Source organism: Aythya ferina, assembly GCF_964211825.1.
Source record: "Aythya ferina genome assembly, chromosome: 7".
Classification (NCBI taxonomy): Eukaryota; Metazoa; Chordata; class Aves; order Anseriformes; family Anatidae; genus Aythya; species Aythya ferina.
In genome coordinates, this window is record NC_140302.1 from 19,105,099 (window position 1) to 19,128,583 (window position 23,485).

Below are 23,485 nucleotides of genomic sequence, written 5' to 3' on the forward strand. Positions count from 1 at the left end.
ATTCAGTTCCCTCTTTAAAATCTCAAAGCTGTGTGTTCAGCCCACTGAACTGCTGCGTGCATCTCTAGAGGATAGGCCACAGTGAAAGCTAAAATACTGCCATGTCAAGTCAGTCTGACTCAAATTTGAGTTTTTAAAGATTTGAAGATCCTTCATTCATTCTTAAGTCCTTCCTCAAAACCACCTGGGATCTGAATCAGATCTTTTTTAATGCTGCAGCCCTGCTGAGATACCTGGAGGCCTCAACACAACTCGAGCACTCTTAAATTTGTTTGCATTCTGGCACCAGAGATCGGTTGGGTGCAGAACAAAGACAAACAGCAGTCAATGAAAAATGGAAGCTTGGGACAATGCTGGAGTACTTTTTGATGCAGATGGAAATTAGGCCAATCAAAGATCATAGTAATTCCTATCTATGCTCACAATGTAGCAGCATAGCAGCACGAAGTACCAGCTGTTTTATCTGAATTGCTATTTTGCCCTAAGTAATTCCATTTTTATTTTGGGGGTGGAGGGGCTTCAACTATACAAAATATTTGAGTCAAAATGTCTCATTTAAAACCTCCATATGGAAAATTAAAACAAAATATTACTTCAAATTCAAACAATAGTTTGCATTTTGTTTTTGTTGTTGGTGGTGTTGTTTTCCCCAAAATGAAATATTTGATTCTGAAATTCTCTGAATTTCAATGAAACCACATTTTTCAGCAGGGGGACTTTCCAGGTGGGAGGCGATTCAAGCCCTACAGGCTGGGGATGACTGCTCCACGTGCTCCTGAGCACGTACAGCCTCTCCACCCTTGGTGTGTGCACTCTACCTTCCTTTCCAAAAAAAGTAAACAGCCCTTGTTGAGGTTCCAGATTTTCCTGACCAAACAAATGGTTGTTTACAACAGTAGTTTAACAAGGCAACTTGTGTTATCAGCAGTACTGTATTTTGCAAGCTTTCACTTCAGCTCTCTAGTGCTCCTCATCTCCTTTCTAATCCAAAGAGAATAATGCACTACAAGTCGTTTCAGTCTGGCCGTGCTCCCACAAAACCAACACAGATGCTGCTTCCCAAACTGCTGCAGCCTGTGCAGGCAGAATCAGGCAAACTACACAGCTAATAAGCTGAGCAGTGATATACAATTATGTTTGCCTAACTTGGCACTGTCTCTGCTCTTGTGCAATAGTGCTTAATGGATCCAAAACTTCCCAGTATGCACACTCTACGACCAAAATGAAACCAGCTCTGCTGCCTTGGAAATGCTGCTGTTTCTGGTGAGATCAGCCATTCAGCTGTCTGGAGCACAGCACGCTGCAGAGATGACTGAGGTGCCTGTTAACAAGGCAGAACACGAGCAAATCTTGGAGCTAGCAGACACACACCTGTATTTATTAAGAAACACCCCCAGTGCACTGACACTGAGGTGGGTGTGTCCAGGACACAAACATATATCCATGTGTGGCACTGCACTGTGTCATGCACAGTTACTTGCTTTCTCGGAGGTGACTAGAGAACAGATTGTGCAAGTGCAGATAGTGGCAAACTCACCTTTTGCCCAAACAAAGCTGATGTTACCAGATATGATGTATTTGATGCATGCAAACAATCTTATGGGCATCACCAAGGACTGGATCGCCCTAGAGCCATCTGCCACTTCAACTAAAGGTAAACCCCAGGCTCCCAGTAAAGAGCACTTTTTACATTCTCCACCAGACAGAGATGTGAGCACGCCCTTGAGGCCACACACAGAAAGGGGACAGAACTGTGGGCTGTGACTTACAAGCCCTCAGGCCTTTGCTTCTTTAGGTGACATAAGTAATAAGGCTTACAACTTTAAACCCCTGTTTAGAAGATGGCACAGTTCCACCCACATTAGACCAGATCCAACGTGCCTCTGCAGTCAGCAAAGAGCTCAGGCATCACCACACAGGGAGCAATATGGACGGAACAGATCAATCAGTCATATTGTAAATTATCCTGCTCCTCCCAAGCGGTGAATCAAAATTTCCATGATTGCCACAGACCCAGAGGTTTTTGTCAGCCCCTTCCCTTGCCTGGAAACTAAACAGAGGAACATCACAGGAAAATTCTGGCAAAGTATTCACACAGCATGATTTCTGCTGCCGTGGAATAGTATCACATTCTGCCCTTTTATAGCATCCGTCCTTTAAGAAATTCAAAGACTGTCATACTGATCAACATCTCATCCACCAACAACTTTGGGATGCAGAACATGCTGTTCCAATATATGGCACTGAAAACACAGAAGAAGGGAGTGACTTCATAAAGCTTGCTAATGAGTCAACAGCAAGGCTGGGAAAGGAACCCAGATCTCCTACCTCACATCTCTTACTAATTATGCTACAGAACAGCATTGTTCAGAAGAAAGAAACACCAGGCTACAAGACTGACTTCAAAACAACTCCCGCTTCAAGCAGGACACTGTGATATTAATGCCCAGTTCATAGCTTCAGGAAAATTCAAGCAAAGTTTTTCAGAACTTCATCAATTTTAAATTAGGAGTGAAGAGTGATGAGAAGGAAGCTGTACTACACTGTGTCTTGGGAATGACCTTCAAGGTAGGAGGCAGATTAGAAGGACCACTGACCTCTCCCTCATCTTTTGAGAGTAGCTGTCCACAAGAAAGAAAGTCTTCATATTTGGCAAAGGGGATGACAGGCTCTGGCAGCTCTCGGAGGTAAAGCTTCAGGAGGGACGCCACAGTGTGAACATCCGTGTTGCTGCAATAGAGAAGAAGGAGGGAAATTTAGAAACCCATGCTACCCCAAAGCCTGACACCTTTTGGGGGGATGGATCAAGGTCCTTCTTAGGGACAAACTAGGCACACAAAAGGGAGTCATTCTGCCACATATCTGTATGAAGCAGGAGGCTCTGCTTGGAAACTGGGAAAAAACCCTGTTCTGTCAAGATAAGAACGCATCTCAGGCCATACAAGGAGCGGAAGGGATACTCCTGCAGTATTGCTTGGGGTAGAGTAGTGCTATGGTTCCTCAGCTCATGAGGATCAGGAAGGTAAGCAATACAGTTCAGGCAAGCACACAGTGATCACACAACAAAGACAACAGAGTTCTGCATCCTCGTGCAATCAAACATCACCTCTGATCCTTTCACTGATCCCTCCTGCTTCATACTTTCGCCAGCTGGCACCCACCCATGCGATGGGCCAGGCTCACAAGTGACTGGCCAAGCCTTCAGAAAAAAACAGATGATGCTATATTTCCCCAGGCCCTCTACTGCCATTTGGTGTGGCTGCACAGCTTCTGGATCACATCTCCTCCCCCAGGCTGGGCTACCTGGTACTACATAGCCCACCTGTTATGTTGGGATATCAGCTTTTCTTTTCTCTCCCACTCGAGGAGCTTCTTTTTCCTCTTCTATCGTTTGCTTTAAGTGGGGTTGACATATTAGATCCCATAGTGAAGATGCACCTGTTTTCCCTTTCCATTTCCTACGCAGCTTGCGGTTTATGACAATACCTCACCCGTCTGTACAGCTTTCTTAATCTTTGTAGATGACCTCCTCAAAAGGTTTTGGCCACTGGAAATCTAAATAGACCATGACACAGGCTCCCCACAACCTGCCACTGCCCTGACATTCTTTAAAGGAATCTGGGAAAAAAAACACATCAGTAAACAACAGAGCCTCAAATCCTCACCTCTATCTAAAGGCTCAGTATGTTTATAAACAGGTTTCTGAAATGTAATCAGCTCTGCCAAATACTTTCTCTTTTGCTACTGCAAAAGACAGGTAGCAGGGGCTCAGCAAGGCTCTGGGCTCCTTATGAACTACAAACTCTGCCTAGCAAGCAGGGCGGTAGTGAGGTTATCTGCATTCACTGTACGGAAAAGTAAATTGAGGAGACTCAATTTACATCCCTGTGTACTGACTCTCAAACCTTCCTGGATAAAGCCCAAAAAATAAGATTAAGTTTCTTTTGCCTTGTTAACATGGAAGCCTAAACATCACTGCTACCCAAAAATGACAGGAAGTGACAACACATTGTTAGGACCACCTAGATGTTGTGATGAACAACTAGCAGTTTCTTGGCATACATTTGGAGAAACTATCCATCCTGTGTGATATAATGCATTCACAGACATCTAAGTTTAACATACCTCATCTACAAGGCGACTGTTCAGATCCTAGCCCACCAGAAATATCACAGCCCTATTTTCCATGAATTTTTATCTTATCTCTGTCTCACTTCAGTTTCTAATTTATCTCAGACTCTAGCTGAAGTTGATTTTATGGTCAAGCGAGTTGTAAGGAGGTTTTTCACACATGGATTCCTAAGTCTAAGAACTTATCTCTCAGGGCAGCTCCTCCACAGACAAAGTACACAGAGATTCACACCTCTACTCAATTCTTATCAGACCTCTGGATTTAATTTTCTTGAGTGACTCCATTCTTGTTATTTTACTGAAGCTTGCCAGTAATTTTGAAGCTGTTAGGAAGGTAGAGAGAAAGACAGGCAAGCATACTGGTATTAGAAACACGGATAAAATAAAACAGGAAAAATTACCAGAGGGAGCTGCCAGTAGTTTAGTATGTACACATATTTGACCACTTGCTACTAATTTTGATGGCATTCCTATTCAACAACTCTATCATCTTTGAGAATACCAGAGTTTTACATAGTGGCTTTTACAAATGAGGTCAATTCCCTTATTCTTTTAGCATGAATTTTCAGGCATGGATGGTGAATATGACTATCCCTCATCAGCAGAGCCCAGACTACAGCCTCAGATCCACTGGCTGGAGCTTACTGTTTTACCACCAAGGTCATGTGAAATCCAGCCAAAATGTCAGTAACACGGATGTGCAGTAGGTGCTTCCAAAACAGCATCTTGACCTTTCATAAAAACCTGTATCTGCATCTAAAACTGGAAACCCAAGCCTTTTAAAATTAGTAATTTTAACTATCAGTCATCGCAGACAGCCACCGTGGGGCAGGCAGGCTCTAGCATTTGGAAGATGAAACAATGCTGAGCTCATTGCAGACACAAAAGACATCTAAAAGCACCGGCTGCAACTAGGAGAAAAAAAAAAAAAAAAAGGAAAAAAAGAAAAAAGAAGAAAAAAACAAAAGGATATTCCTTCACTGCTCCTGATTCAGATATAAGAATATAGATTTCATACTTGCAGAAAATATCTGCTGCCTATTTGTTCTAAGCCATAGATGGACAACTTCAGTTACACAGAAAATCATGCTTGCTAGGAGAAGCATTTCACTTGGCCAGGAACTGGCTCTCCCTTGTCCCTGTCTGTGAGCATGGATGTCAATGATCAGAGAGCTGGGCCTGCAAGTTGCAGTGGTCACAGAGGCTTCAAGAGGAAATTAGAGCAGAAATGCAGCAAGTGGGGGGACCCTCAACTGTCACGCTGCTCAGGTGCCACCATGTCTGCTCTGATTCAGTGCTGAACCTTGAGTTATTGGATGTCAGATCAACTACCCAAAAGGCAGGCATCCCTTCATGGAGAACTTCACTGCTTCCATTAAAGGCAAAACCTATCACTGATCTATTTTACCAATTCATTGTCCAACGTTCTTTCAGCTTTAAAAATACTGGGGGGAGGCTCAGCTTACCTTCTTGACAATGATGTTAATATGGACTAGACTAAGGTAAGACATGAAAGCGAACTACTGTTTCTAATTGCTTCTATCTGTAGATGCTCCTGTTCCAGAATGTGTTCCAAAACAACTCAGTTCACTTCCACATGAATTAAGACAATTCTAATTCTGAACCAGAACATCCAGATATTTAGTTAAAAATCAAAGATTTTGTTTAAGAAAAGATGAAGTGAGACAATCTGGCAATTTCAAACTATTTTTTTCCGGAAAATATCTCTAAATATTTGAAGCTTCCATTTAGGGAGCAAATATTAACTGTGGTTAAGAATCAAAGAAAGGAGGATGGGTGGCCTGGGAAGCTGAGGAAAGGGAAGAATTAGAAGAATGTTCACAATAAACTCAAAGGATATTCTTCCCAGGATGAGAGCAAACACATTGCTGCCCATGTGGGAGAGTGCTAGTTCTTCCTGCAGCAGTAGGTAGGGACAGTATGGGCAACATCAAGGCTGACTGCAGGTTCAGTGGGAAAATGATCCCCTGGGTTAACATGCTGGCAACGTACTAGAGGCTGTCACTGTCACCTGGGAAATCCATCCTAGAGAGGTTCGGCAAGAAATGAATCCTGGTCTCCAAGTAAAGATCCCAGATCTGATCCCACTCCTGGACCTGTAATAAGAGATTGGGCCATATCTGTGCAGTGGCCTTGGATCCCAATACCCCTGGAGTTCAAGGACTCTGACAGGGTTGAGTCCATTTCTCAAAGGACTGTTCAGGTCAGCACACTGCTGACTATCTCATGCTGGGTAGCATGAGGATATAAGAGAGGGAAGGAAATGTTAGTTACAGAGGATGGATAGGATTTGGCTGCAAGGCGCTGAGAGCATCCACCCTCCTGATAATATGACTACCTGGGCTCAGGGCCAAGGCAGAGATAGTGCAGCTGAGAGCTGCCCCCATTCCTTGCTAACCTTAGACAGAGCTGATGCTTCCCATGGGAGCCAACATTAAGCTGAACCTCTACTGTTTATCCTGTGTCTGAGCTACAGCTCCTGCTGCCTCTCACAGCCACGGCTGTGCCTGGCCACAGACCGTGTAGATCTGGATGTGCACACTGACTCAAGGACAGATTTCCAAGCCTGACCTTGGACCTGCCTTGTCATTACAGACTTGCCTGCTGATTACCAGTGTTCCTGAGCCTGGTTACTGTCACTGGGTCTGTCTTTCTCACCTGGCTCATGTACAGTGGGACTGGGCTCTGGGTGCCAGAGCAGAGGCCATTGCCTCTGCCAGCCTTGTCACTGCACTTGGCTCCCTGCTCACCTTCCCTTGCAGAGCAGCTGGCTCTCACCACTCCCTGACACTGGCATGGCCAGTAGGACCAAAAGGCAGCTAGTATTTCTCTGTACCGCACAAGGAGTGATTACAGCAATGTATTTACAAGGGGAAGAAAAACGCAAAATTGCCATTTTTATTTCAGAAACATTTGGCTCAAGTTTTATTGAAAATTCAAAACAGAACACAAATGTCCCTAAGTTATATTCAGTTTTGAAATGTTGCTGAAATTGCTTGACCAAAAAAATTCATTTTGGTCAAGAATTCTTCTGGTGTCGGAAAATAGTTTGCTATGACTTGCTGACCAACTCTATACATCACACATAAAACAGCAAGGGAAGATATGTAAATCTTGGTGACTGTTCTGAAACCTGGTGACAAAGGAAAGGGAAGAGTTGAGATAGCACCCCCAGACAGATCCAGGGTGGGGCAAGAGAGAATGCAACATCTGAAAGCAGTAAGGCACCTGGTTCACCACTGTCCTATGTATTTTTTTGGTGGGATCCCCATGGCTGCTGACTAGTGTGCACCCAAATCCAGCAATGCATTTCAATATGTGCTTATGCTGAAACACTGGAGTAGCCCATCTTGACCGATGGGCTCAATTTATCCCCGTGCTGAACTGAAAGAAGGCCTCAACACACAACACCATGCTGGAGAAAGCCTCAGCAGCACTCTGAATGAAGAGAATGAAGGCACGGAAATAACATGTTCCTAGGATAGCCACTGCCAGGCTATTCCTGCCAAACCGCATGCCACAGGTAAACCAGCCTGAAGTTGCTGATGTAAACTCACCTGTCAAAGAGGGGCTTCTCTCCACAGTCAAAAGAATCCTGCAGATCTTTGACAAGGTTGGCTTGGCCAGGCATCCGAAAGAGCCCCTCCTCTGTAAGACCTCGCTCCCGAATAAAATCCACACACTGTTCCACCAGCAGGGGGGCCAAGCGCTGGCCATACTTCCTCTCGTACTGTACGGTGTCCTCTAATCGCTGTCCAAAGATCCCTGCCAACAGAGAGCACGACAGACATTCAGGTGTTAGCTGAAGCTCTTTGTGAGCTATTGCTCAGGGCACACAATGAGGGAGACTGTTTCTTTCACGACTGCCCAGCCTCTGTAAGTGCCCTGTAAGCACCTTGAACAGTGCTGAGCACCACATACCAAGCAGTTTTGCTTTGCCCTGTCATGACAGCAGGGGTTACTTGATGTGATTACAAAGCAATCTGTCCAAAACTAGGAAGAAATTCCTTGTCCCAGAGTATAATTTCAGGGATACCCATCTCAGTGAAACTCACAAACAGATTAGAAACTAGAACTAGTAAAACCTTTACTTTGAAAGAAAACCCGTATTTACAGTAATAAAGATAAGTCACTCCTGTGCTTCAGGGCATGCTCTCCTGCCAGGAGAAGGAGGGAATTTCCTTTAAGACTCTTCATAGCCCTCCAGCTCTGATACTGTAATGCAGTTGTGTAGGCTGGAGTTTAAGAAAGGTTTCTCTGACTTCTGATATATAATAAACTGGCAGGGAATGGAAACTGTGCTTCGGGATCCTTCTTGCATGTTTCATTCCAGGAGATGAAACTGATGTCAGTGCAAGATTCATTTCACTGAGGATTCAGCAGGGTTGGACTGAATACAGAATGCAGGCATGGTTTGGTGTGACATCTGAATCCAGATCGTGGCTGAGAAAGCAAAATCTCCACGGCCTGTTCATCCTGGCCTCTCTGCAGAGGCTGCCCATGGGGAGACCCACCAGCAGCTCTCAGCACCGCGCATCACTGCACACGCAGGAACAATCCAGGTAACAGGAGCTACCAGGTACTTTGCAGGCACCTCAGCTGTGAAAAACTGGGCAGGACCGCACATCCTGCCTAACCTCCTTCATGGTATTTTGTTGGTGATCTTTTCTCCCCCTTCCTCAGAACTGAATGTTTGATCCTGGGCCACAGCACAATTCAACCAAGGTCCTTCAGCTTTAGTTACAGCAAGCTTAGATATGCACCTTAGAGACAAAAAAAAAAAAAAAAAAAAAAAAAAAAGCCCATATCCTATTATCAAACTCTGAGCCAGGCTTCCACCCACCAAACCCATCTATTTTCTCAAAATAATATACGATATTCGCTCTCCAAGATGGATGACACATGGGTTTAGGGAAGTTAGGCTATGAATATTTCAGGACAATTAGAGGACAGCAGCCTTGTTTTCTCAAATCTCTCCTCCTTGTAGAATGACAGCCCTGAAACCCAAAGAGTCCACCTAGCGAAAGACAGGGAAAGAGGCAAATGCCCTGCACTCCCCCGGGTATAGAGCAGATCTCATGTTTTTCCAGAAGCCCACATTCTGGTGTCCTAACGTTGACCCAGAGCAAGGACAGAGGCAGTGTCAGACACACACAGATGTGAACTCATACCCAGAACAACTGCATGCATCATCTCTACTTGCAGTGTGAAGCTTTGTTTGCTTTTCCTTAGCCTTGACTGGCCCAGGGCCGGCAACAAGCCCTCACAGTTAGGTCAGTTTTTGCTGAGGTGAAGAAAAGACCCTTAAGCCACTGCCAGGATGAAAGACTTCTCCCAGCCCAGCTCTCTTGGCTGCCTCCCACCTTGGTTTGGCAGCCCCATTCCAGCCCAACTTCAATTGCAGATATATGTTTTCTCTTTCCCTTAACCCTGAACCATAATTTTCCAGAGAAGCACTAAAAAAGGTCCCCAGGCGTTACCCAGACAAAGTATTTCTCCCAAGCCAAGTCTGTTGGTAACTCCAACTTTCCCTTTGCAGCCCCTGTCACACAGTTCTCCTTTCTTCCCTGTCCTAACCCTAATATTTTTGCTAGGCCATAGACAAGGACCCCCAGCCACTGTGCAGAAAAAAGATTGCTCCCAGGCCACATGTCTTGGCAGAAAGAATATTAGGGTTACGGTTTAGAGAGAGAAAGCACAGAGCTGCAGTTAGAGCAGGACTGGAAAAGGGCAGCCAAAAGCAAGCAGGGATGCTGGAAGAGCTGCCCTTGGAAAAACCATGCAGTGTCTGCATAGCTTTGTCTGTGGCTTAGAAGAGGAAATTAGTGCTAGGGTTAGGGTTCAGAGAAGGAGCAAGCTAAGAGCTATCTTTGGAGTAAGGCTGGGAAGGGACTATCAAAGGCATGTTGGAGCCGCAAGTCCTGGACTTGCAGAAATGTTTCTTCCAGGCATCTGCTGCAAGGCTTGACAAAGTGACCCTTCAGGAAAATTACCATGAGGGCTCTCCCAGCCACGCAGGCAGGAGACACGCAGATTCACCTACTTCAGTCTCTCACAGCAAAATATGGCTGGCTGAGGAGGTGGCATCCTGCTAGCTCTATAAAGCTCATCTCATTTCAGCTACGTTTCAGAAGGGTTTGTAAAACTGAGGAAGCTAAACATCTCTGAAACCACCAGACAAGATGGCATTGCTGGTCTGGACAGGGACTGTCCTGCTTTGCAACGAAAAGCTATGTGGAGCCAGTCGCACACAGCCTCATCTGCTGGCTCCTTGAGGCACAGGCCTGGTTTCAATCACAGGGCCTGTAGCTCAGGCTGAACTTGGCAGCTTTTCACTCCATTTGATGATCCTGCTGGAAGACATTAAAGTCTTTCTCTTCATTCAGAAGAAGGGGAGCCAGTGCCATCCGGTCACATGCCTGGACAGGGGTAGGCTGGAAATAAAGCCAAAAGCTCCTAGCAACCCAAGGGTTAATTTTCCTTGTTGCACTCTTATCTACAGCTAGGCCTGTTTGTTTGGTTTGAGAGCAGGAAAAAAGAAAAAAAAAAAAAAAAAAAAGAAGAAAAAAAAAAGAGTGAGCCTGGGACCACATCCTGAATCTCAGAAAGATTCAAGAGATACTAAAAAAATTGGCTAGCAGAGCTCCAGGATTTCTTTCCTCTACTCCAACAAGCTGTCTCTGTTCTTTAAAGATTTAGGTGGCTCTTTGTGGAAAAAGCGAGCCAGGAATGATGTACTAAGACACAGACAGGCTTTCTGTCCTGGCCTGAATAGCTCACCCACCAGCTCCAGGCATACAAAGCCTATACATTCAACTATGCTGTCTGGACATGCTGTGGGCAGGAAAATATATGCTCCCAGCTTCATTTTTCCTCATCAGAGCTCTGATTTCAACCAAAATAAACTAAAGACAGAGATAATAAAGTCAGCACTTGAGTAGATTTTCTTTACAGAGAGGACTGAGGACACCATACGTGCTTAAAGAGGGAAAAGTCCAGACACACCTACATCAGCTGTATGTACAGGTTAGTACACACGTTAAAAGATGTGCAGGAAGATAATCAGCACACACCTGGATGCTGCTGTACAGCAGTATATACACCCGCGCGTGCATGCGGTGCCTCACAGACAGGCAGTTTATGGATGCAAAGGTTGTGTACGTGCTCACCTGCACAGGTAAGAGTCTGCTTTTACCTTCCCACATTCATGCTTAGGCTCCCATTTATCTGTCCCTCTCACACATGAAAGCAGTGAGAAAAAAGTCATGGGCAGACATGCAGAAACGCATACGCTTTCATAGCACCAAGCACACACAAACTTGCAGCTCTCTCTTCCCCTTCCCTGGCCCACCCAAGCACACCCCATGAATGACTGCAGCAGCACAGAGAATCAAGGTCCTGGCTAGGAGCTGTGGAAGCCCCCAAATGCAGTCCCTGACAACCAAACAGCCCAGCCAGACAAAGCACGCAAAAATGGGGGAAAGAAAAGGAAGCGACAGATAATCAGGAATCAACACAAATCTGAGTAACTAACTCACCCAAGGTCACACAAATGAATCTGTGGCAGAACCCGGTGTCTTCTAACCCCATTCCCCACAAAGATCAGCCTCCACATACTGGGGCATGACTGCTCTCATCCACCTATGTATTTATTTAAATATTCTGTGTAAAAACAAGCACAAACACACTTCCCCCGAAACATCTTCAATGGTAGCTTGGCATTCAGTAGTATTTTTGGCCATAGGCTGGGTCCTTCCCACTCCTTCCCCTTTATAAAGACAGCTGCTTTATTTAGATGTGTAGCCTCTGTCTGAGGCTAAGCTCAAATATCTGCTTTTCTTCTAGGAAAAGAAAACCATAACAAATCTAAACTCTGGAAAATCATCTCATACCTCTCGTTCTTGTGCAGCACTCTGCTACATGACAGGCGCTGAGCTTCAAGCAGAAACCAGGCAGTGTCAGACAGCAGGAGCGGCAGAGAAAGAAAGTCCTGACTTCAGGCATCAGACACATTCTGAGTCCCAGCACTGGCAGCTTTCCATTCACCCAGAGCTACAGAGCGGAGAGCAGCCGATCTGCCCTGGGAGATAATCTCAGCAGCACATCTGGTCTTAGCTCCACAACTCGGCATTAATTATGACTTGTGCAGAAAGCATTTGAAATATCCAATGAGATGCAGAGCTCCCCGGCTCCCTCCGCAAGGGGAAGGAGAGAGGAGAAAGACAGGCAGGTAGGGTCTTGCCCACCCTCGAAGCTGCCGCCAATATAAACAGCACCTAAGTATGGGTCACAAGTTTTAACAAAGGCATCCCCCATCGGCTCTGTAATATATTCATGCTCTAATTGCTTGTCAGATCTATTCTAGATAGCTGGAAAAGCTGAGCAACAGTTGCTGTCTGCATGCCACTCTCTGGATCCCTTCCTGACACAGGCAGCATTAGCTGTGCTGCAGGCAACCCAGTGCCCTGGTCTGGCCTTTGAGCTGCTTGCAAAGCACCAAAAGCAGTCTTGTAGTGGAGGGGAACAGCCCCCCCTCAGCCTCAGCAGGCTCTGAGGATACCTCCCAGTTCCGGGACATACTGTGAAGTTTTACATAGCTTAGGACGAGCCACAATCTTTGACCTAGTGCCACTTTTTTTGTGCGTACAGCCTCTGCTTTAGCCCTTCACAGAGAAGTTGCCTGATGACAAACAGCTCAGCTGAGTAACTGGTAGGGGAAGGAACTTAAAGCTCTTTACATGTGAGCCACCCCCAGGACTTACCTGCAGGAAAATGCTCACCCCCTCAGGTCCTGCTCCGAGGTTAAGTGGCCTGCAGTTCAGAAAAATGCCTATCACACCGTGATAGTTGGAGTTACGCTGAGGTCAGCCCTCTATCCCATTTACAAAACACAATCCCGTGACTACAGGCACGCAGCAGTCACCGCCCAGAACCTTTGCACCTACCTTCTGGGAAGTTTCATGGAGTTTGGGTAGCTGCGTCTCCCTCTGCAGAAAATAAATAGGTGTATACACGCATGCATTGCTCTTTGCAGCTGCTCATGCACTTCTACTATTAAAATATCACATCTGTGGCTACTGTAGAGACCACACTCATCTGAACTTACTGGCTTACCACTTGCTTAACTACACTGTGACTGAGTTTAAACACACCACAGAGGGGATACCGAGCCGGTGGTCAAGCTCTGAGATTCCAGTCACTGGGACAGTGTTGTCTCACGACTTGGGAAACTTGCTATCAAACTCTCTCTCTAAATCCTCTACTTTGATCAAAAGCTCCTGAAAAAATGACTGTCTCACTTCAGGTAAAGGCAATACCACGATCAAAAGCCTCAGTTCTCGAATAGCAAGGTAGCTTGGTGTTCCTTAAGTATTCAAGGTATAACCTGAATAACAAGGTATTTCACAACTTGATACCAGAAACCCAGATAAAACACTAGACAGTACCTATAACCCACTAAAGAACATCTGGTAAGCAATAGAGACCCTTAAATAAAAGGTAAAAATGAGATCCTGGGTATTCTTCACACTTTTATTGTCCTCTACTCCCCTGTGGTGAGCACAGCAGGCTGCAAGTTAGGGAGAACCTGCCTGCACTGCTAACCAGTGAGCAGGACCAATCCCCTGCTGAATGGCTGAGACACCATCAGGGTTTTTGGCACTATTCCCTGGAATGATGCCTCAAAATGTGTCACGTCTGCTAATACCATTATGGAGCCTGGGACTCAAAGTTTGGGATGGAAGCCCAGGAGATAGCAAATGCAGGCTTTTATTCTTCCATTCACTTCTCTATTTCTGTTTTCCATCTCTCAAAACACAAGAACAAAGAGGGCATCCAATTAAATGGAAAGTCAGCTTGTTTAACATGGATACTGTTGTACCTGAAGTGTAATTAACCTGTGAAATTCACAGCTTCTCTGCAGCCAAGGGCACAGCATGACTCAAAGCATGATTAGACATCAGCATGGCATATAAGAATACCCTGAGTTGCATGAGAGATGATAAAGATGATGTAAACTCTTCTCCAAAGAAAGAGCTTTGGTGAGGAAAAAAAGACCGAAGGAACACATGCTTGCTCATGTGAGCATCACTACCAAAACAGGAAAGGGCAGCTGCTTTGGTATGGTTCCCTGCAGATGGTCACTTGGCAGATATAGGTGTCCTGTGAGAAGGATGTAACACGGCACAATATAGCTACACACCACTGTTATCACTTTATCTCCTGATATCAAACAACTCTCAATCCCCTACAAAGCCCTACTTAGACTACAGAATACGGTAAGACTGGAATAAAAATCACTCTCTCTTTCTCTCTACATATAAACAGATACATATAAACACATACATAATTTACCTTCAGTGTTTTGAATTTCTAGTTGACTTGGATCCTGCTTACTCTGTTACATTTCCTAAAATGAAATCCAAGATTCTCACATAATCACTGGATTGCAGGGGCCGCGTGCTGCAGAAGTATACCTGACTCTGCGAGAACAATAAAATCCAGAGAAATGGCCACACTGCATATAAGCTGCTAAACTGCCATCACAATTGTCACCTGGAGATCTCCACATACATATGTGCTAAGAAGAAATGGGGTTATGGGGACTGAACTCCTTCTTCTCCCCTTGGTATGAGGCTGTTTAACTGTAGGGAAGGTTACTGCTGGCCTGCTCTTACTTTCCAGAAGAAGAATTTGGGTTTGTAAGACTGCTTAGCAAGTAAATGTCACACAAACTTCCTGCTTGGGAGCTGTAGACATTTTCTTCCCTGGTGTCATTGTGTGGAGAAAGTGCTAGCAGTGCTCTCAAGAGCCAACACCACCACAGTCATTCTGTTGTAAGTACAGGATCAGAGAGCAAGTATCCTGCCTCTGCATGTCACTACAAGACTGGAGACTGGCTGGGAAGTTCACTACAGCTCAGACAACCTCTGAAATCTAGGCATATCTCAGGCTTGGCATCTAACTCAGGTCAAATTCAGTCTTGAATCTGGTTGCAACAGATGGGAATGGCGAACCTACATGAACTCAGAAAATATTTCTTCCCCCTTCTCTGGTTGTGAACAACCTTGCTGGCTTGCGCAGCTCTAGCAAGTGCCCATAGGCTGTGGGTATTTTTAAACACTGGCTTACATGTAGTATTAGCTAATATACACATATACTCAAGCGGACCTGAGGGAGCTCAGATCTAGGAAATTGGTTTGCCCATTTGAACAGAAAGGACCAAGTAGCGAAGTTCAAATCAGAGCTGAAGTTCCTCGATTTTCAGGTAAGTTGTGCCTTACGCAGACTTATTCCCTCACCCAGGCAAATACTGGCACGTGAGCACCTCCCTGTACCTGTTGAAAGCTGGCAGTGAAACAGCTACAGGTGATCAGTCATAGGGCTGAAGCCAGCAGGAAAGCCTCCAACAGTAAGAATGCCCCTTGTACAGAAAATTTCCCTTCCAGCTTTTTCCCTCTCCAAACACTTTAGACAGATCTTCCTGTGAATAAAATGACTCCTTCACATCCCTTCTCTCCCCTGCTCTGGGCAGGGGTCTCAACATTTACTGGTAAAATTAAATCTTTTGAAAATAAACAGGCCTCTGCTCACTGGCTGATAAAGCAGTTCATTCTGGGTTGAAAAGTTAGCAAACAGCAACGTTCACCCGTCTCACAGCATATTCAATCTAACCTGTGCATGGTGTTCTTCCATCTCTCTAAAACATCAGGAAAGGAACCAACTGTGCAGCGCTGTAAATTACCCTGCAGTGGACTCTGCCCAGTTTATGCTCTAAACTGAGATTATAACTGTTTGCTCACAGAGAAAAGATGATAAACAGACCTATACATCACTTAACCACAGCATTCTGAATCCAGAGCCAAACCCTTGTGTTTATTGGTCTATTTCTCTCTAAACAAAGGCAAGAAGGATTTAGAGAACAAAACATCAAGAGCTAGAAAAAATGCCTTTTAGCAAGCAGTGATCTGGGCAAACGTGCCCTGGAAAACTTCTTTCTCCCCACAACATAAGAACATCTTTTGCAGAGCTTTTTACTCACTGACTCTCGCACATGCCTGCCTATGTCTAACAGATAGCTTCCACAGACCTGAAGGAAACCGTCTGTAGGAAGCATCTGACTGGCAGAACTTCTCTTCCAAGTGCACTGCGTAGTGATTTCCCCACTGCACGGAAAAGTTTTACAAAAATTCTGAGTGTCAGTAAGTCCAAAATAGTTATGATATAGTGTAATTACTGCCACCAGAGTCTCATTGCTAGAGAAGGACTAAAACTCCTGATGTGGGTTTAAATGCAAGGATCCCCGAGCCTGCAACCTGCCACTGATCCTAGCCTCTGGTACAGAATGAAATGAGCCACCCAGACTTTTGACCATCTTGGAACCTGGCAGGGCCAGCGATCTCAGCTCACCACTGAAATTTAGAACACCAGCCCCTCTAATCCATTCAGCACACTGAGCGAGCTTATGTCCTCAGGCCTTTCCATATCCCAAGCCTGAAAAGCTGATATCCTAAACACAATCGGACGCTGAGACGATGACAGGATCAACACTGATCAACTAACCATGCTACATGGGCACAGTTATCCAAATCAGACTTCACCATAAATACCTCTGTCAGCCTGTAACCTGCAACTGTTAGTCTCGCTACCAGGTAAATCATATACGGAGTCACTTTGTTGCTTCCTCCAACTCAATCAATAATGAAATCTATTAGTTAATTCCCACACTGCATCTATCTAACTAAAATTCTCAGTTAATATAAAGCGTAAATTTTACCTTTATCACTCAAGCATAAGGTCATGGCCCAAGCTCTAGCCACAGCTGAACTTGATTGTGCTTGGGGAGGGGATGCCACTTAGCTCCAATTCCTAGAACATTTCACTAAATCTGCCAACTTTTCAGGAACACTTCAAGCAGAGATCAAGGGCTTAATGTTCTTCTGCCCGAGCTGCAACTCATAAGGTAGGAAGGGGAAATTGCAAGGCTGATTACCTAATGAAAGAGAAGAAGAACACTGTGGAGGGCAGAAGAGTAACCTTTAGAAAGGAAATGGGAGAAGATAGGGTGAATTTCTTTGTTCTTGGCTCCTAAATGGTTAAAACTGCAACTTGCAAGGAGCAGATTACCCTTCCCCTTCAGTAAGTACAGATTCTCATAACATTCATCAAAGGAATAATACAGAGAAATTAAAATACTTGCCTGCAAGCTGAGAAACACCACAGGAACATGTTTGTCCCATTAATCATACACTGCCAGGACGTGCAGCAAGAACCATCAGTGCTTTAAGCCTGTCAGCTTTCAAACACGAAGCACGAATCTGATGATTACAGGAACAACCTCACTGAGAAACCACCAGTGCAGCAGGAGGCACTGGCCAGACCAGGTGCTGCAAGCAGCAGCCACCATAACATAACAAACGCACAGCCACTATGATCTCTCCATGGCACTTACTAGTTGAAGGGGACAACGGTCAGCTACTGAAGAAGAAAGCACAGGCATCACCATATTTTGCCAAAAGCAGGATTGCTCTCAGCAATACAAGGTATGTGTGAAGTTAATGACTGCATTCAGACATCTTGGTTTGATAGCCCAGGTGGACTTATCTCCTATGAACTCATCTAATGCTATTTTGAACACATTTATTATTTTTGTTTCCACAACATCTTGTAACAATGAGTTTCATAATTTGTGCCCTGCATGAAAAACATCTTTGCTTTGTTTAAACCTCATGACTGTGCCCTGTTCAAATTCTCCTTACATTTGTAATTTTATCTATTGTACCTACCTGAAATCATCTTTTCTCCGAGATCCTTTTCAAACTCTTTTCTTCTTTTTTTTTTTTTTTTTTTTTTTTTTTTTTCCTGAGGGAAGGCCTTGAAGTGGATGGATTTTACATCTTAATCAGTTACACAGCCTCCAGAGCATAAGAGCAATTCCAATTGAAAATTCTTCCCTGAGCAGAGGGGAAGGATCACCTCCCTCAGTCTGCTGGCAACACACATCCTAATGCAGCCCAAGAACCTGTTGGCTTTATCTGCCACAAGGGTGCATTGCTGGCTCATGTTCAACTTGTTGCCCATCAGCATCCCAGGTGCTTTTCTGCAAAGCTGCTTTCCAGCCAGTCAACCAGTGTGCTGGTGCCTGAGGTTATTCCTCACCGTCTCCTTTGAAAGATTATTGAGTGGCCTTACACATCAGCCAGTTCCCTCAGCACTCACAGATTCATCTGATCAGGTCCTACAGACTGGTATACACCAATTTTGTTTAAATGTTCCCTAACCCAAACATTCTCTACTGAGGAGAAAGCTTCCTTGTTCCAGACTGTCCCACTGGCCAGGAGCTGCTGATGGCAAATCTTACCAGTAAAGCCTGAGGTGAAAGTCTTAGCCTTTTTCATGTCCTTTGTCACCAGGTTTCCCATCTCTTTCAGTAATGGGGCCACATTTTAACTTGTCTTCATTTTGCTGCTGATATAACTGAAGAAACCTTTCTTATTGCCTGACACATTCCTCACCATGTGGGCTTTAGCTTTCCTAAGTCCATTCCTGCATGTTCAGATAGTTTCTCTATATTCCTTAGGTCACTTGTCCCTGTTCTTACTTATTCTATGCTTCTATGCTTCCCTTTTAAGTTTGAGCTTTGTTAGGAGCTTATTGTTCATACATGGAGGCATTGTACTACCTTTGCTTGATTTCCTGCACATCATTGTGGACTGTTCTTGAGCTTGAATGATATAATCCTTGAAAATCAAACAGCTCTGCTGGACCCTTCTTTTCTCCAGAACCAAATCCCATGGGACTCTTCCAAGCATATCCCTAAAAAGGCAAAGAGTCTGCTCCCCTGAGGTCCAGGGCTGTGATTCTACTATCTGCTTTGCTGAATGATGCCTTCAGAGTGGCTCTTTTACAGACAGCGTGACCTCAGGCAAGTTATTTCATTGCTCAATACCTCAAATTCCTCCTTTACAAAAAATTAGGACAACAGCCATTCCCTACCTCAAGGCCGTGTCATGGTGATAGAATACATTGGGCATAAAGCAGCAATAAAAGCCCCAGATACACCTGATGAGGTAACTCAGAAAAAAAATAACTTAATCAGATATCTGAAACAGATGTTAGAATCCAATTTTTAAAAACTCTTTCATGGGCAGTTCAGACAGCAAGACACACTCCCAACTCTGCTCTGTCTCAGTTTCTATATCCACAACAAGTGTAACCCCTGTCCGTAACACCTCTGCCTGGGGTAAAGCTAAACAGAACCTCCTCACAGATGATTCATGCATCCCCTCACCCAGACATCTGAACTTGTAACCCTCATCATCTTTCTCTTCCTCTCCCCTTGGTTGGGCCCATCTCCCAGCATGAGACAACACTGAAGAGCAAACACTGATAAGCTGCATCAGGCGCCAGCTGTCTCTGTGCAGAGATAACAGCACATATCAGGCACAACAAACACCTAGTGCCACTCCCCACACACCTGTGGGAGCCTGCACCCTGCCACCAAGTGAAGGGGCTCCTCAAAGCCCAGGCAGGAATCCATCTCAAGGCTGCCACTTTGGTGGAGCCCTCTAATGAGATAGGGAGCAGAAACTTGTTCTCAGTCTTAACACTGGGCAAACAACAGAACTCACCTCTGTGCTTTTCAATTCTTTGGTATCTTAGCATCTTAAATTCACTAATATAATTCTATGCTCATGGTGGTCTTACTGGAAAATCCCCATGGTGGAGACATTAAACCCCACATTCCCAAGACTTAGGGTAATATCCTAGCTCTGAAAGAGTCTAGCATCCTTGTGGACGTGCATCTAATAACATCTGACCCTTCAAAACAGTCATTTTGCTTTCATGCAGATGGTATCTGAAAGACATTTACTCATTTAAAACAGGATCCCTAATTAGGCCTATGTAGGGCTATCCCTCTATTACCTGTAATGACTTTGAGATGTGCATTAAATTACACCTCAGAGCCTCCTCCTCTGGATCTCAGCTCTCCCCTAGTACAAGATATGGTCTTCATGGGGCCCTGATTGCCAGCAAGAACATCCTCTGCACTACTTTTCTGGCAAAGAAGAAAGAAATTACATATCAGGCTTTACCTATCTGGAGGAGTGGACTGGAATTAATGACAGACAGTCCCCAGTGGACACTTCTTCAGAGTCCTCCAGTTAAAAAGTTATTAATTCTCAGAATTATTCCTTCTCAGAAGAGAAACTGCACATGGAACTCCTTCAGAATAATTACGTTGTCACAGGTAAAGCTCTCCTTGTTTGCCTAAGGGAAGCACAGCCCTTCCAACTGCTTTACCTCTTCTCCATCACAAGGAACTGATGAAAGCTTGGGATAAGGAGGAGGAGGAATTAGGATAAAGGAATGGAGAAAGGGGCCATGACATGCATTTCTGGCAGAGGCGCAAGGAACTGCTCATGGCAAGAAAGGATAAGTAAACAGAAGGAAACAAACACAAACACAGCACAAGATTAACACAAAATGATTCTGTCCCATGCCATGCTGGTCATGTGCTGAGCTACAGGAGAGAATGTTACACCTCACAGCTTTTAGTTCAGGCAGCAAAAAACTCAGCTTTTGCACCCCATGGCCCAAAATTCAGTCCCAGACACATTATGATTTAAATCTTAATGCAAGACAAAAATGAAGAAGGCATCAAAGCTAAGAAGTAAATAGATGGCAAAGGACCTCCTTAAAGTAGCTGTTTTTCTTCAGGATAGAGGTACAGCCCCACTACAGATTTACAGAGCGAGGAAAGACCCTCTCTCCACCATACTACTCTCAGTATTTTCCACACATCCAATTTCAGAGGATGTTGGCAGGCTCACTCCCTCCCAAGCTTGCGGCCAGGAAGCAGTATGGCACTGCCACAAGGCTTCCACATCAGAAAACAGCCAGAGAACAACACGGCTGCCCAGAGGGAATGTCCAGATAAACTTTCAGTGGTATAAACTCAGAGCAAAATCTGTTCCTTGTGGAGGTAAGAAGGATCAGAGGAAACAGTTTTAAGCACCCTCTGTCCGAATGTGCTCAAAAATGCACTTCTTTCAAGCCTTTGTAACAAACCCTATTCCTAAAGACAAACTCAAACATACAGCTTACTGTCAGATCTCATTTTACAAAATCCTCAACTCTGAATGAGGTGGACTAGAGTCAAGAATTCAGAAGTCTGAAACTTAGGAAAACTGGCTCAAAATTATTTTCTCCATAAACAAGACAGCTCTTCTTCAAAAAAGTCAGGAACTCTAGGATTTTATTTGAAGGCCACATTTGAAGCGTATTTCAAAGCATGCATTCCATATGGCCTGAATGTGTCTCCTATAAATGATTTGGGATCCTCAGCAGCTTTGCAGAGTTTTCTGTTTTGTTTTAAAACGCCTTTGCTATTCACCTTTAAACATAGTTCATGTGCCCGCATGAACACGTAAGAAGATACCCTCAACCTTTTTGATTTATAAGTTTCTTCAATACGTCAGCGAAGATTAAAGTGTGGCTAAGACTCCCCTTTTATCTTGGCATGATTTATTTTTACACCGTATCAACCCTCTCCAGGGCTGGATATTTACATATTAATAATGAAGCCTGCTTTATAATTCCTCACCCCCATTCCTTTAGCGTCATATATTAAAAAGTGTCGATAGATAAGACTTGGCTCTCAAATTAGCAGTGATAGCAATGCAGAGTTCAAATTATTCAATTAAAACAGAGACAGCTATGTTTACAGTCCTCCCACATTTGAGCTAAGCCGGGATTTCACTCTCAGAAGCTGCCCTGTTCTAGTCTGATAGAGGATGAATAGTTTTAATCACTTCCCCAAACTGACTAAATCCTTTTGGAAACAACAGTTTTGATGTTTTAACCATTTCCTTGTTATTGATATTCCTATAAATACTTTGTGAAGAGAGACTGAGGATACAGTTCCACGGTTTGTTTAAGCCAATTTAAGTGTGGGCTGCAGCCAGAACGAACAAGCATGCCCTCCTCCACCCTACCACCTCTCCCCGCTGCCCTCATTGTGCTGGAACTGCTGTTCCTGCCTGCAGCTGCCTGCTTAGCTGGGCAAGGGAGCCAACCCACCCCAAAACTAATTCACCCCCACCTTTTTTCTCCCAGGTCATTTTCTTCTGCACAGCTGTATAACCACCAGTACTAGCAGAATGAAATGTGGTGGGAACACATGGCTGCAAGGTGGGAAAAGACCACTGCTGACAGCAGCTAGCACATAGCTCAGAGGAGTGATGAAACCATAGGATAAGAATCTGCTCATGCAGCACTGACTACAGAGCAGAGCAGACATAGCCAAGCTAGCTTTAGACTCGTGCATTTGAGTAGCAGGGCAGACAGCTTAGGCCAGGCCCACCGCACAGGAGGTACCCATGTTCTTGGGTAGGTTTGATCCACAGGTAGAGGAAATCCCTCAACACACAGCTGCAGTTCTTTCCAGCTGTGCTTCTCATCTACAGAGCAGCTTAAGCCAGCTCTCACCAACATCAGCAGCAGCCTTTACACTGACATCAATAGGAACCGGATCAAACCTGCAGCATCTGAAAACAGCACAAAACTGCTGCTGTATGCCTGTGTCACCCTGCTCCCCACACCCTCATGATTGCAACGTTCTACAGTTTTTGATATTTCATACAGTTGCTAAAGCTCTCCAGTTACTGGACTCAAGTGTAAGAGTATCTGCCCTCATTTAAAGGGAAATCAAAATTTTACACTTTACCGTTGAAGAGAAGCATACAGGTAGAGAAAAAGAGCAGATAACTGGGACAAAACTGTACCCATAAAGAATCAAAGAAGAAAAATAAACTAACCTCTACTTTTATGCCATTCTCATGTGTTGTTTTTTGTTTGTTTGTTTTGTTTTTAAGATCTTAGAATTGCTAATTATTTATTATTTTAATACTTTAAATACAATGCTTGTTCTGGAACTGTTCCAAGAAGCTGACAAAACACAAATGCTGACCAAAAAAGAAAGTGGGGGAAAGCAGAATTTGCATGGATACCAGCAGCACTGAAAACATCATGTCCTAAACCCTAAAGAAGGAGTCTGTGGAATGTATGCTATCTGCCATGACTTATTGTGTCCTTTTTCCTCACAGCATTTGTTTGATGCACATGGAAATGCTATCAAATACATGCTATAAGGTCCACTATAAATGGCCACAGAAACACCAACTCGGATTATCAGACTGCAGAGATCTGCACTGAGCTCAGTGTGAAGACCCCTTGCTGTGGACTGGACTTTAGAAGAAAAGCGAAACAAGCTCAAACTCATGTTTGAGGAGAATTCAGGGTAAATCAGTTTCTGCTAATGAAAAGAGCTTGT

General features: G+C 44.5%; 1 protein-coding gene across 17 annotated transcripts in view; it reads right to left on the reverse strand.

The window, feature by feature from the left end:
* ARHGAP22 (Rho GTPase activating protein 22) overlaps positions 1 to 23,485 on the reverse strand; it is a 151,633-nt gene that overhangs the window by 23,588 nt on the left and 104,560 nt on the right. For 16 of the 17 annotated variants that reach the window (XR_014695053.1, XM_084526119.1, XM_084526116.1 and 13 more), the window contains 2 exons: positions 7,710 to 7,917; positions 2,598 to 2,730 (listed from right to left, as the gene is read on the reverse strand). Coding sequence is in view for 16 of the 17 variants with exons in the window: in XM_084526119.1 (XP_084382245.1) it covers positions 2,598 to 2,730; positions 7,710 to 7,917 (341 nt within the window). In the remaining variant the exon portion in view is untranslated. Of the gene's footprint in view, positions 1 to 2,597; positions 2,731 to 7,709; positions 7,918 to 12,044; positions 12,637 to 23,485 lie in introns of those variants that run through there. The other variant, XM_084526115.1, reaches the window with a different exon arrangement.